The sequence below is a fragment of the Myotis yumanensis genome, unplaced genomic scaffold, assembly GCF_028538775.1.
Source record: "Myotis yumanensis isolate MYYU_CA2020_CCGP unplaced genomic scaffold, mMyoYum1.0.hap1 SCAF_6, whole genome shotgun sequence".
Lineage (NCBI taxonomy): Eukaryota > Metazoa > Chordata > Mammalia > Chiroptera > Vespertilionidae > Myotis > Myotis yumanensis.
This window is the reverse complement of record NW_027223757.1, coordinates 74,250,977-74,266,406: the sequence shown is the minus strand read 5'-3', so window position 1 is coordinate 74,266,406 and position 15,430 is coordinate 74,250,977. Positions and strand designations below refer to the sequence as shown.

Genomic DNA, 15,430 nt, shown 5'->3' with positions numbered 1-15,430 from the left:
GATAATGACAGTTTACCTTCCATAAGTATCAGATTGTCTCAAAGCATCTTCTAGAGTTCTTTGCATGGGTTCAAGGAAACCCTTTACAGCAGGGATCCTCAAACTTTTTAAACAGGGGGCCAGTTCACTGTCCCTCAGACCGTTGGAGAGCCAGACTATAGTTTAAAAAAAACTATGAACAAATAACTATGCACACTGCACATATCTTATTTTGAAGTAAAAAAACAAAATGGAACAAATACAATATTTGTATTTGCATGTGGCCCGCGGGCTGTAGTTTGAGGACCCCTGCTTTACAGCATTGCAAACACCAGTAAACAGTCTCTCAATCTCCAAGTTATAAGAATGCTCTCACATCATGTTGATATCTAGGAAACTGTAAGAGTGGGAACAACATAATTTTTATTCTTCTTATCTATTACTCTTTCGAAAGAATTTATTTGGCTCCTGTGGTACCAATTACAGTAAAAAAGTTGGTTTTCAAACTAGATAAAAGAATGCAGAGTGAATGCTGTGTGAGGTAGAGGGAGTGCCTGATGATGTTCTGAGAGTATGTCTCTGAGACAGAGACGATTCCTCGTCATCTCTTTCTCGTCTGCCAGCTTCCACTTTAGGGTGGAATGGCTTCCTTTGTTTGCCACTGAGGCTGGAGTCTGAGAATTCCCAATTCCTAATATGCTTTGAGTTTGCCAGAACTATGGGACTGATCTGTCATGATGTTAGCCCCTGCATTGGGTGGCCAGACACTCATTGTCAGTATAAGACAGGGGGTTTCAAAACAATCCAACGGCAAGAAGAGACCAGAGCTCACTGGTTCCTGGTTGAATGTCCATTTCAGTTGGGGGTCAAAGCAATCTGAAAAGTGGGAAACCATATACATCAGATTTTAGGGCTGTTTTCAAAGGGCAGGTTAATGATATACTGCTGTGTGCCACCGGGGTCTGTGTAGGAAGATGCTGCTGCTGATGTTTTCAGTTTCCATGCCAGCCATGAGTCACTACCTGCATCTCTATTCACTCACTCTTCCTCGGGTAACAGACAGGCTGCAACATACAATGGCATTTTGTTTAAAGTACATATGGTAGTTATTACATTGAAAATGTACACTGAGCATATGTCTACAACCCTAATTGTGCCTTCCAACACTTCTACACGGCTGCTCCGACCCAGTCCACTTCTCTCACTGTTCTTTGGCCCTAACTTCCATTCCAGCACCACTCCTCTACAATGGAAATATTGTTGCTTTTAATTGTTTTTGTTCTTTTAATATTGCCAGGTAGCTGAAAGGGGAATTTTGAGGTGGAAAGATCTCTTCCTGAACCAAATAAATTTTTCTCTAATTGGTAAAACTGGCTTAAGAGTTACTATCCCTACATCTGGTTATTCTCTACCAGTTGCTGATTTTTTCAAAAGCCTTTATCTATTAAACAGAAATCCCTGACCTTTTCTTCTCTCTCTCATTAAGAACTTGTATGCCATTATCCTACCACAATGTGGTTGGAAATCTGGTTTCTCTCTCTTTCACCTCAAACATCATGAATTTTCCATTCTCTACCAATGGTTCTCTATCCCAACCATGCATTGAAAGGGTATAGACAACTTTTTGAAATTATGAATGTCCAGAACTTTATCCCCACTTATCCTTTGACCTATTAAATTAAAAATTATAGTGATAAATCCTAGGAATCTTTCATTTTTTAAAAAAATATACTTTATTGATTTTTTACAGAGAGGAAGGGAGAGAGATAGAGAGTTAGAAACATCGATGAGAGAGAAAAATCGATCCGCCGCCTCCTGCACATCTCCCACCGGGGATGTGCCCCGCAACCCAGGTACATGCCCTTGATCGGAATCGAACCTGGGACCTTTCAGTCCGCAGGCTGACGCTCTATCCACTGAGCCAAACCGGTTTCGGCAAGAATCTTTCATTTTTAATGCTGCATAGTTAATACTGATATGCAACCATAATGAAATATACCTTTCTAACTTAAGTAATAACTTCATTGTATGTCTATCATCTACAAGATATTTTATGTTTTGTCTCATTTAATCCTTACAATGAGCTAATAAATATTATTTTCTTCATTTAATTTAACAGGAAACTGGGGCACAGAAAGTCATTTTAAAAAGTATATTTTTATTGATTTCAGAGAGGAAGGGAAAGGGAGAGAGAGATAGAAACATCAATGATGAGAGAGAATCATTGATCGGCTGCCTCCTACATGCCCCTACTGGGGATGGAGCCCACAACCCTGGAATGTGCCCTTGACCAGAATCAAACCCAGGACCCTTTAGTCCTCAGGCCAACATTCTATCCACTGAGCCAAACCAGCTAGGACCAGAGAGTCTTTTGTTGAGGGTTTTTGGTTGTTGTTTTTTTTTTTTTTTTTTTTTTGGTTTTAAATACTTCAGGTAATATAGTTAGCAAATTTTAGAGTGAGGACTTGAATCTGTGGCTTGAAGCCAAAGTTTGGCCTCTCTTGACTATACTTACTATATTCACTCATTCATGCTATTTACTAGAAAATTCTTTTGTTTCTAATTCTCATTATGCCTTTGGGGATTTACTTAAAGTGACAAAACACCTCGAAAACTCACATTTACAATGGCCTATTATTTTGTATTGCAACCTAATGGTGTGTATGAGTAAAAATCATGTGGCCCTAGTTGATTAGGCTGCTGCTGGGTTATGCAGTTCCATACACTCCCCAAACTTCAGCAGCTTGTTTTCTAGGTCATAGTACCTGCAGGCAGCTGTGGGTTGACAGCTGAGGTCCTGTGACCCATTTCTAGACTCAGGCAAAAGGTGTCACCACTATTTGGAATATGCCATTTTTATGGCAGAGTTTTAAAAATGGCAAGCAATAAAATTGTTCTTAAGCTTCTGCTTGAACATAACATACATCATTGCCGATCACATTTTTTTAATAACTCAAGTCAAGTCCAAGCCCAATGTCAGTGAGGGCAGTAAATGTACTCCTCCCACAAAAATTGATGCTTTAAGTCATGTGGCATCAGACAGTGGGTATGTAATCCATTACAGTGAAAGAGGAGTGAATCCTTGTGCAAAATAATACAATCAATCTCAATTCCCCTTCCACATATGAGAAGCATGAGACTCAGAGGTTGAATTAGCTTGTCCAAGGCTAATGAATGACACAACTAAGAGAATGATGGAGTCTTTCTGACTCTAAAAGTCAGTGTTCTCTCTGAGCAGTCAGTTTGAAAAATGGGGAGAAGGACATTGTAGCTCTCTCCTCTATTATTCTTTCATCTTCATGCCAGAGCTATTTAAAACATCATGTCCCTCCAAGAACCTGAGTCATCTTTGATTTTCCTCCTCATATTCAATATCAAATAAAAGTCAATATAATATTTATTAATGATATTTATTGAGCAGGTATTTTGTACCAAACACAGGTCCAGAATCTCTTTATATATTGTCATATTTGATTTTTAGCAATACATTTTGTGGTAGGCATTATCCCATTTTAAAGATAGGAGGACAGAGTCTCAGTACATGGCTTAAAATGATAGAGCTGGAGTGAGCTGGTTTTAATCCATCTCTACTCACATGTTTGTGCTACAATGTTCTGTTACGCTTTCCAACAAAAAGTTCTCTGTTTTAAATGTACACTTACATTGGTTTTGTTTTCTGCTCTGGCTTCCACCACCTATTTTTAGTTTTCATTTTCTTATATCTAAACTGCTACTGTAGCTTCCTAGTTAGATCTCCGCACCAAACCAGTCTGTCTACCCTGAGCAGACTCATTCGCAAATGGTGCCTTGACCAAGTTATGTCTGTGTGCAAAAAGACAGCTCTTGCTCTCCTTGGATCCTTTTTTCACATCTAAACTCCTTCATCTGATTTCCAAGGACACCCAGAACACACACCAGTCTTACTTCCCCGCCATATCTCAAATGTGCACCAAATGTGACTAGGTATAAATGATCCATGAAAAGGTACACATTTGAGGAATGGTAGGAAATAAGGCTGGTATGTGTTCTGGTGTACTTAGTTGCCCCTCATTTATTCCCACCTCACTTTATTCATATTAGCCCCTTTACCTGAAACTAAATCGAGAACTTCATGAGGGCAGGGTCTTGTATTACCCTACAAATGTGCCCCATATTCATGATCATAGTGCTACCTTTGAAGTGGGAAGTGATTACTTAACTGGAACATCTGTACTTGGGTACAAATAGGGTGGTTTCTGCCACATGGTCCTGTAGACATTTATAGGTGACTAGGAATAAATGATCCATGAATTCTTTCTAGTTCGGCTGGAATAGGTCACCAAAGTAGAGGGAAAATGCTAAATTTGCCATATCCCCTGAGGACAAGTTAAGACATTGAAGAATGAAAGATTAACTGTCAGCAAGCATGGAATTAATGTTGCATCACACCAGCCTCTCCAAGGGGCAATAGGAGTAGCATTTGGGAAGTCAGGAATCTCCCAAACCACAGGGTAAAAAATTTGTTTGACTCCTAGGAATGGAGAATAAGAGAAATTGTGGTGTCAGGTCCTTGTGAATGTGTGTGCTTAGTAAAGTATTATACCTACATGTATTGTGCTTTCTGACTTTCTGTTGATTAAGATAAAAATCCTCAAAAAATTCCTTATGCCCACCCAAAATATATAAATATCTGTCTATCAACCACATATACCCATGTTTTCCAAAATTTTTTAGTAGATTCCAAGATATATCCCATGGGGAAAATAAATTTAGGTAAAGTATGCCCATATACCATAGTAAAAAAACACATAAAAACTAGAAACACGTGCAGCAAGTAAATGTTTGCAATTTATTGTGTTTAATCTAGAATTTTCAAAATCATTTACTTATGTTTACTCATGGCATCTTTTATTTGTCTAATGCATAAAAATATAAAGGTATTCTACAGAACCAACTAGTATTTTACAGTATACAGTTTATTTTGCCTCTTCTAACAAATTTTGAATTTACTGTGTCCACTCAGACATCTAATCCAATGAAGAAGATGCTTACTCTTTGGTCATTAGTAAAGTTTGTTTACTAATGGGCAAAGAGTAAACAAACTAGATTCTTAGAATCAATGCCCAGGAAAAAATAGTTTAGCACATTTTAATGGTTAGGAAACCCTATGCATTGCAGTTGGGACATTGGATTCATATTTTAAGAAATGGTAATAATATGTGAAAAGTATTGGGAATTAAATGTGATGACTCTTGGCTGATGGCATTTAAGTTGAGAAAGACTGGAATATAATAATATACTACACAGTGTATGTCACCATACAGTGACAGATGTGCTATTCCAAATGTGAAAGTTGCTAATATATACTTTTCTGGCCATTAGAAAATCACATGGGAATGGCATTGCAGTAGCCATATTATACTGTAAATTAGATAGATGTGGTGTCAATTCTCAAGAAGGTTGTTGTCTAAGGAAAATTAACAACATATATCATACGTTCAGCTTTTTTCCTAAAAATTTGCAAATTTATGTACAGGAAAGAGAGTTTCTGAATTATTTTATCATTCCAAATGACTATGAAGGCTTTCCGAAATGTTTCCCTTTTATTTATTTTATTTCTCTCTCTTTTCTCTGGTGTTTTTAATCAACCTTGAAAAAATTTCATAAGCCAATCAGGTAAAGTCTTATACATTTCCAAAAGGGTACACATTAGTAAATGATTCAATTCCAAATGGAGACATCAGAAAACTATCTATACAATTAATGTTATTGTCATATATACTTTTTTCATAAAAATTTTATATGTTACAAAACCTCCACATATAAAAACATAAACTTATTAAATCATTAAAATATAGTGTAAAATAGTCCAATTTTTATCTTACATTTGTTCTATTCCAAGCTCTCCTAGTGCTTACATAATTTAAAGTAAAAATGACTTCAGTTTTGGGAATACATTTTTTTTCTATTAAACATAGATAGTTTTAAACAGGGGAGTTATTTTTATGTAATACTCAAGTTGTATCAATGTAGACATAGATTATAGTAACCAAAGATATAGCCAAGTCTGTTTTTAAGCACTTACACTGATCTTTTGTGAATTTTTCTTTGTATGTCCTTTGTCTGATGAATACTCTGGAAAGATTTATCTGGTCCTAACTCTACATCTGTAAAAAGAGAAAATGCTCATTTTGAAATCAGTCTTTTTTCTGCCAAGAGCCATTTGGATATTTATAACATCATTCATGGGCCATACAAAATTATCAACTTAAAAATTATCCTGCTATATTTCATCAGTCATTTAATTAACTCACCCTAATGCCAGACCAAATGATTTCACAGGCCTTATATGGCCCGCAAGCTGAACATTCCCCACCCCGGTCTAAGATAACCCATGTTAAGAATTGCAGCATTAATTTTTTATATTTCTGTTAAATCCTAAAATTAAAGTGTTTGAGTTGTCTGCTTACATTGAAAATGATGTAATGTCAGAGATGTGCGCAGGTTAAAATGTACTACAGGTATATGTGAGGCATTTCAGATGCTTTAGTTATATTTGTAATGTTACTTCTTCTATTGTGAATTTCAGCAACAGAAACATATATAATCATGAACATTTGTAATCAGATAGTACTATTAAGTGCTGCTTATTATACAACACTATCAAATACAACTTGTCCCTATTATTTTTTCAAGTGTATTTCCTAATCCAATTGTCTGCCATGTTGAAAAAGCTAAAAGTATTTTACTTTTTTCTGGTTTCTAGGATGTATATTATATATCATTGGTAGGAGATTTTGCTGTAAGTCACATCTCCCCTACTTACCAAGTTTGTGATCTTGAACAGGACAACTATTCTGAGACTGAAATTCTTTTTTAAGTTGAACTAATAATTCCTCTTATATGACTAGCTCTAAAATTATACAGTGTTTGTCAAAGTGCCTTGTAAAGCATTAAGTACCATATGTATAGAAGTAAAGCATTGTGTGTTGTGTGTGTATATACATGCATTTTTCTCTTCCATTGTATGGATATATATATATACAAATATATAATTATAAAAATCTACATATATACTGAGGGGAGCAGGCCTAAGCCACAGTCTGTCCTCCCTCTGCAGGAGGCGACCAGCGGGCTGATTGCCACACCACCAGTGGCCTCCCTCTGCAGGAGGTGACCTGTGGGCCGATCTGGGGGATGGCACTGGCAGGTGAGCAGCCAGCACCACCCCCCATCACCCTGCCCACCCTCCCCCCATCGCCATCCCCTCCCTCTGCCCTCTGGTACCTCCCTTAGCTGGCCTGGCGCCGCCCTCACCAGCCCACCCTCTGCCCACTGGTTGTTCCACTGTTCAGTCGATTAGCATATTAGGCTTTTATTATATAGGATGCTCTAACAGAAATCTTCTATTACTACTTTCTGTCAATATTTTTTTTTTAAATATGTTTTTAGTTATTTCACAGAGAGGAAGGGAGAAGGAGAGAGAGATAGAAACATCAATGATGAGAGAAAATCATCAATCAGCTGCCTCCTGCCAGCTCCCTACTGGGGATCAAGTCTGCAACTGGGGCATTGCCTGGAGTCAAACTGTGACCTCTTTATTCATAGGTCAGTGCTCAACCATAGAGCCACACTGGCCAGGCTCTATCAGTATCTTTAGGTCTGTTTTGTATGAGCCCAAAGATATAGGTGTCAGGTGTGGGTTTTTTTAATTCTAAGATGTAAAATTATTTCCTTCTAAAACCATAATACTTTATTGATCTAATCTAGTGTTAGTTATTAGAAATACCATAATTTGCATTCCCATTGCTATCTCAGTGACTATTTCATTATTTGCAGAAATTAAGAAGAATGCAGAACATTTGGGAGATCTTATTAGTACAGTTATATATATGTATATTATATACTATATTCTATTATATGTTATATTGTTACATGTTACCTGTTACATGTTATATATTTTGTATATATAATCAACAGACAAATCTACAAGACGTGTGAACAAAACTGTCATTCAACCAAGGATCAAAGAGCCAGGCTTGTCAATAGATGCGCCTAGACTTAGGATGGGGTTATGTCCTGACAAACCCATCATAAATTGAAAATATAAGTTGAACATACATTTAATATACCCAACCTACATCACAGCCTAGTCTACCTTAGGTGTGATCAGAATACTTATTAACCTACAATTGGGCAAATCCATCTTGCTGCCACTGCCCAGTTCATGAGAGTATCATACCACAAATCACTAGCCCAGGATATTGAAAGCAGAGTTTCTACTAAACATGTATCACTTTTGCACATTCATAAAGTCAAAAAGCTTAAGTCAAACCATCAGAAGTCAGGATCATCAGGATAGTCATTTACTAACTCTGAGCTTTTTGGCTCAGGTCAAAACACAAGACCAATGTTCTGGAGTGCATACTTACTCATTTATGTGGGTTTTGTTTTGTTTTTGTTGATATATGAAAAGCTGTCCATATTTGATGTATGCAGCTTGATGAGTTTGAAGATAAGTACACACAATGAAACCATCACTAAAATCTATACCATAAACATATTTATCAGCTCCAAATTTTCCTTCCATTCCCTGTATTTATTATTTTTGTATGTGTATGATAAGGATACTTAAAATGAGGTCTAACCTTCCTGCTAATTTTTAAGTGTACAATTCAGTATTGCTAACAACAGGCACTACAGTGTACAGTACATCTTTAGGATTTATTCATCTTGCATAAATAAAACTTTGTACCCTTTGACTAATACCTCCAAGTTTCCCCTTCCTGCAGCCCCTGATTGGTAACCACCATGTGTTTAGCCATAGTGTAGAAAATAAACCTAAGACATGGTTTTGTCTCCTTTGAAGTTTGTGAACTAAATAAATGAGCATGTCTTATTGATGCAGATCATGATTGTTTAGGCACGCATATTATCTTGTTGGTTTAGTTTTACAACATAAGTTTTAGCAGCAGTGGTATTGAATCCTCATTATCTGTGTTTATACTTTGGTTTGTCATATTACTAATTTTCAAATTTAAAGATGCTTATGTATTTTCCTTTTGTCCCAATACCAATGCTTCTGGGGCATATTTTAGAAGGGGGCTTTCAGACAACAATGATCAAAATAGTCCATTATATATGAAATTTCATTCCTGATCATTAGATGAAATAATTCAAAACTCATTTTCTATTTGGGAATTTATATGCCTTCAGATAAGACAATCTTGACCAAATTAGAAATTTAATATATTAACACTAGTAAAGAGCACCAACCTTTGGATATGCAAGAAGGTAATCCTTGAATTACAAAATATATTTTTAAATTATGATATGAAAATTTTCATTTTATCAAATAGTTCTTCCAAGCAGACCCTTCTAGGTTATATTTTAATTAAAATTTTAATTGAAAATTTACACATTTGCAGTTTATATGTTTAAATTTTATTTTAAGTATTCTGACATTTATTTTTAAGTCATTATTTCATATGTGATCCACCACATTGTTTACACTGCATTTACCATTTTATATAAGTAGAGTTTTGGTCTCCATCAGCCATTTCTGCACAAGGATTTTGGAAGAAAAGAATAGAAATAATGACAACTCTGTGGCTCATTTGGGAAGAATACTATTTAAATTTGTTCTTAATGTTCAGCTGAAATTAATCTTGATTTCCCATCAAATGTACAGGGATTTTACAATATAGTTCATAACAGTGTTTAATTCCTCTAGGGAGCAAGTTAAGATAAACAAGTCACTGACAGTGTTTATCTATAAATATAGCAGATGGTGTGGGACTGAGGTTGGTTATTAAGTCTGACGACTTTAATTTCATGGTTATAAAACATTGTAAACCTCACTGTTTATAAAAGGCTGGGGAAGAATCTCCAATGGGCTTCAGTAGCCAAGAAACCTTCTGTAACATTAATCTCTCTAACTGATATTTGGTATCCTCCTAGGGTGCAATATTAAAGATTGTGGAGTGATTGCTAGACACTTTAAAATTTTCACTGGGATCATTAGCTAGCATTTCTGTCATTGATCTATTAGAACCTTGTTAATGAGTTCCATGTGAGTGAAATTTAGTGAATGAGATGATTCTTTCTAAACGTTGCTAGGTGAACGTTTAATGGTTACTTTAGGCAGTCATATACATAAAAGATAGTCTAATTTTTCAAAATAATACCTTTTATCTTATGCAAAGGTAAATCATGACACCTAACTAGACCAAATGTACTTAGAGATAGAATTTCATAAAAGAAAACTAAAGCACCATTTGAATAATCAATATACATTATATACATTTACATTTAGGCCATGGATCTGTCTAAAAGGTCACAAAATGCCACTGAATTTTAAAAGAGCAAAATAATTTATCCTTCATATTCATAATTAATTTAAATATAATTTTATTATAATAATTTATTTAACTAAAAATCTGTATGCTTAATTTAAATGAAACTAATTCTTCCAAAAAAGACTACTATTATAAAAATGCTATTATTTGAAATAGCTCAAATTTTCCATTTCAACTTTATAGTGAATGACAAAATTTATTTTATAACCATAAAAGTGAACATTTTTTCACAAGCCTTATCTAATTCTATCACTTTCACATTCAGAAGTTGATATTTTAGTTTCTAAGAAGGTCAGACTTCTATGAACATTACATGATAACCCAATATGTGAGTTGGGGATTTAAAAATCTTGAGCTAAAAATACCTTAACTGGATTAAAGTTTAGACTCATTGGGAATGGTTTTTCTAATGACAAAATCCTAGGTTACTTCTCTAACTCTTATATTAGGCTGCTTCTCCTGGACCAGCCCTGAGAGTTTGGTAACTGATATAAAACATGAAACAGCCTGTGTCCTGTGCTTTCTACCAATTATCCATAACACAGACCTGGCCTCTGAACAGCAGCATCCCTGGGTAGAGAATGGACTAAATGGAACTGATGGCAATGTATCTTCTCATCTCCCTTCCCGCTCAGAGCCTACCGTTACTAGTTGTCATGGGACATATTATCGTGCTACTTGATACACTCATTTCTGCAAAAAACTATCTACTCGTACTTGGACTTCCAGGTCTCAAAATGCACAAAGCATGTATAACAGATGATAGCAAAACCTCCTGCAAGTGAAGGCTTTATCTAATTTTTTATGCATCAAAACTCATCTGGATCAACATTATCATCAAAGAAATTGGATTTTTGGGTTATTGGTATGTTTGGCAATATTTGTGTTGAACTGGCTCAAGACTAGGCTGATTTCACTTCAAACTTATTAATAAAAGTCATCTAAAATAGTTTTATCAATTAATTTTAAGGATTGCATCTTTTCATCTTGTGTTTTGTGAAGTGAGGTAAACATGTGTTTTGGAAAACATGGCCATGAAGACTAGGGTCACAGAGTGGCCAAGAGTGCACTTGAGTGAGTAGAAAATAGGTAATAATAGAAACTGAAGGGGTTAAAAAAGGGAAACAGAATAATGGGAATAAGTAGAGCTGGATATTGAGATATCAGAGTAGAAAAGTGAACAGTGTGATTGGTTTAAAGACTCTTCTTTGTAAGAATTCATAAATACACTGGATCTTAGGGAAATAAGATATCATTAAAAGCACATTACAACAATCACTCATGTAAAGAAGGAATATTTTTCAATATCCCAATGGCAGCCTGAAGTTACTGTCTTTCTTTCCCCCAGTTTACCTATATAACTATCTTATAAACTGTGATTTTTTTTCTAATTATGTTTTGAAAAGAGGGTTTTTTTTAATAAGGAAATTATCTGATTCAAAGATGAAAAAAGCTGTTAAAATTTAAGAAACACCCTAATCTATTATATTTTATTAAATAGTAACATAGAAATAAGTTGCTGCCTTATAATATAAAGCAAATTACAACCCATGGGGTAAAAATAATGCTTCTCCTTTATGCTTTAATCTCATTTTCATTATTTTCTTTCAGATTATTCAGCTCCGGCTAATGTCAAAGGCATTGGGTTGCAAAAAAGAAAACAACCAAAGGAAAAAACTCTAAATGGATTTCATTCCCCCTTCAACGGTCAGTTAAACATCTGACCTCTGTACTATTTTTTATTATTTATTCTCTGTAGAAATCCAGTAATTTTCCTTTAATCTTGTTTCTAGGAGAAGTGATTTATGCCATCATGTGCATGACAGTCACCTGTGGAATCCTTCTCGTGGTTTTGTTCAAGCTGAGGTAACAGAATACAACCCAGAAGGGAAGGGCTGGAAGTGAATCAGCCCTGTTACAGCACACTGCACCATGGCAGAGCTCACACAGGGCCCGAGAATGAAACTTTCTCCATTAAGACCTACTAAATCAACATTTAATATGGGCTGGGTCCATGGAAACGTTACTCTCAGTCATCGTATGTAAGGGAAATGTGATCATAAGGGAATTTTTAGCATGCATTTTGCAAACGCATATGTATTGTTCTCCCAATTAAAGTGTTATCAATCTTTTCCCTGGTTTTCTTATGAAATCCAAATTGAACTTTGCTGCCTTCCTGCTTCCAATCACTTGCAGGATTGATCAGCTTACATAATGGACCCGTTGTGTACTTCACACAGTTTATATTTACCTAGAGGGGTGCTCTTCAGTCACATTTCTTACATGCTAATGTATTTTATTCATGTTTTAATATGCAAGCATCCAGGTCTGTATAATTGGAGGCCTCACAGGGTACCATTAGGAAGACATTACTTCAGCCTGACATTTTAATTCACTCTTTCCAAATCCTTTTTCTTGGCTGCCTTTGTTGCTCAAATGCAGTAATGATTCAAGAGGTATGTGAGATTGAAGATTAGAGTCACAGCTGCCTATGGATTTCTAAATGTCTAGGGTTTAAAAATCTTCCATTTATTGACCACTCACAAATAGATTTAAAGTGGTGTGCAGTTGCTTACTTTAATTAAAAAATAACCTCGTATTTAAATATTATTGATGTTGATTTGCTAATTCATATACCTATGTATATCATTGTATATAATTTGAGTATCACAAATGTTAATGAAGAAATTATATGTGTGTGTGTGTGTGTGTGTGTATGTGTAAACAAACATAAAATACATGCATCAGTAAAATTAGGGCTAGCAAGTAGCGAGACAATGGGCATCTCTCATCTCATGACACCCAGAGGGGGAGACAGAGTGAACTATGTCATGCACGTACATATATTGCTCCTCCAGAAACCTCAGACTTCTAGTGCTTGACATAATGGCAGATAAAATGAAAGTGGGAAGAAATGTGGCAATACCAAGGCGCAGGCACATGTAGAGTGTATGCTTTGCCAATGGACATTCAATGATATTTATTTTTAACAGCAATGCCAGCTAAACATATACACCTAATTAATCCATCTTCTGTAAATATTTAATTTGATGCTTATCAATACCAGTACCAAAACAAACTGCTTTCCTCCAATGCCTTAGGAGTCATATTTGTATGAGAATATATTTCTTGGATTCCAAGGTAAGTTTAAAGGCCAAATAATTAGAGTCAGTTTCAAGGGGAAAATAGAATTTGGAATTTATTCAACTTTTCTTTATGTGGATTAAAATGTTTGAGAGCACTGTTCAGACACTGGGCCTGCCTAGATAGTCCATCACAGACATATTGTTGCAGAGAAGCAGAAATGGTTCTCTAGCAAAACTCTTACTTTAATGGTTTCCAATCTTTATTTTTTAGCCTCACATATAATGTATCAAGTCCACATCTGCCACACAGGCCCATGGGTTTTCACAGATTACTGTTGTACTGTTGTGCCACAGATAAATAAGGTGACGGCCATTTAAAATTCCCTGTGTATCAGCTGTAATTTTACCTCTTTTCTTGCCTACATAAATAGGCATATCCCTTTACTGCATGACAATGGCAGTAAGGTGTTATAGACAAAAATCTTAATGTACTCCAATATGTATTTTAAAGCAAATCATTCATATTGTTAAGTATATCACATTTATTTACAAATTATTTTCCATACAATTTAAAATTGATTCTGACCTGTAATCTGAAAGGTCCACACTCTGGGTTAAGAAAATGATAAAAGTAAAAGCTATATAGCAAGAAAGAATAAAGTAGAACAAAAGCATCATTAACAACCAAACCTGTGTCACCGCACATCTGCGGATAAATAAGGCTTTCTCAATGAAGGAAGGCTGAGTGCCACTCACCTGGTAGTCACACCGCACCCATGTGAACACCTTTCCACAGCAAAGATGAACATTTTTGCATTTGTGTCATGTTATGCTAAATCCAAACAGCCCTAAGTCTTCAAAGAAATTTGCAGATAACCCAATAATTTAAAACACAAATATTTGAGGCAATAAATGACTCTTTTTCTTTTTGCAAATGATTACTTGGAAATCATAGTTCAATGCATGAGACCTCTTAGAAAGACCATAGAACCTTCTACTATTGGGTCTTTACATTCAGGAAGTTGATTCATTTTTCCCTCCAGGCACAGAATCCACCAAAAAATATAAGCACACATACATTTTTAAAATCCTTAAATTGGCTAATTGTTAACTTTTGCTTTTGCTTTTATGTAGAACCTTCAGAATATCAACTCAAACCAGAGATCGATCACCAAGCCAAATACCCAGAGGACTCATGGTTCATTAAGAATCTTGGATCATTAACAATCACTTCCTTTCAAGCAGGTCTTTCTAGCCAGTCAACAGAATATCCTGTTCATCATCAATAAAGAAAATGTTAAGAAGGGTTTAATGATATTGTATCATTAAGGATAATAATGTAAGGTATAATAAAATGACAGGTGTTCGATTTATTTTTTCTTTATAAGTTATTAACTATAAATGAACAGTGATATCTTTTATGAGACCAATACAGAATTACAGAATTGCCCTTGAAGGCAAAAAAGTGTTATCTTAAATTACAGTCTACATGATTTATTGCATGATAAAATTTGAATCTATAAAATGGTAATTAGCTACGTCATAATATGACATGGTTAGCAGGGTTTTTTTCTGATCAATTTAAAAAATTCCCATTAGCTTGCCTAAAGAAAAATGCTAATAAAATACCTAGTTTGGCCCTGACCAGTTTGGCTTAGTGGATAGAGCGGCAGCCTGCAGACTGAAGGGTCCCAGGTTCGATTCCAGTCAAGGGCGTGTACCTTGGTTGTGGGCACATCCCCAGTAGGGAGTGTGCAAGAGGCAGCTGAATCAATGTTTCTCTCTCATCAATGTTTCTAACTCTCTATCACTCTCCTTCTCCCTTCCTCTCTGTAAAAAATCAATAAAATATATTTAAAAAATACTTAGTATGTTTTTACTTGTATATCTTATATACAAATTAGATAAATTATTAGCATTGACTTTAACTTCCTAAGCATATTCATTTAGATGACTAGTCTTAAAAATTGCAAGTGGTATCTTTGGTTTTTTAAAATTTAATACTGTTGAACTTTACTTTTTAACTTG

The 15,430-nt window shown here is 35.3% G+C and overlaps 1 protein-coding gene across 1 annotated transcript in view; it reads left to right on the top strand.

Annotated features, from left to right (window-relative positions):
* The window catches only part of GFRAL (GDNF family receptor alpha like), a 53,078-nt gene extending 37,855 nt beyond the window's left edge, over window positions 1–15,223 (top strand). The window contains exons 7-9 of the mRNA XM_070419342.1: window positions 11,928–12,023; window positions 12,110–12,182; window positions 14,537–15,223. Of these exons, the coding sequence (XP_070275443.1) occupies window positions 11,928–12,023; window positions 12,110–12,182; window positions 14,537–14,609 (242 nt within the window). The 3' untranslated portion in view covers window positions 14,610–15,223. The remainder of the gene's footprint in view (window positions 1–11,927; window positions 12,024–12,109; window positions 12,183–14,536) is intronic.
* Window positions 15,224–15,430: the final 207 nt, after the last annotated feature.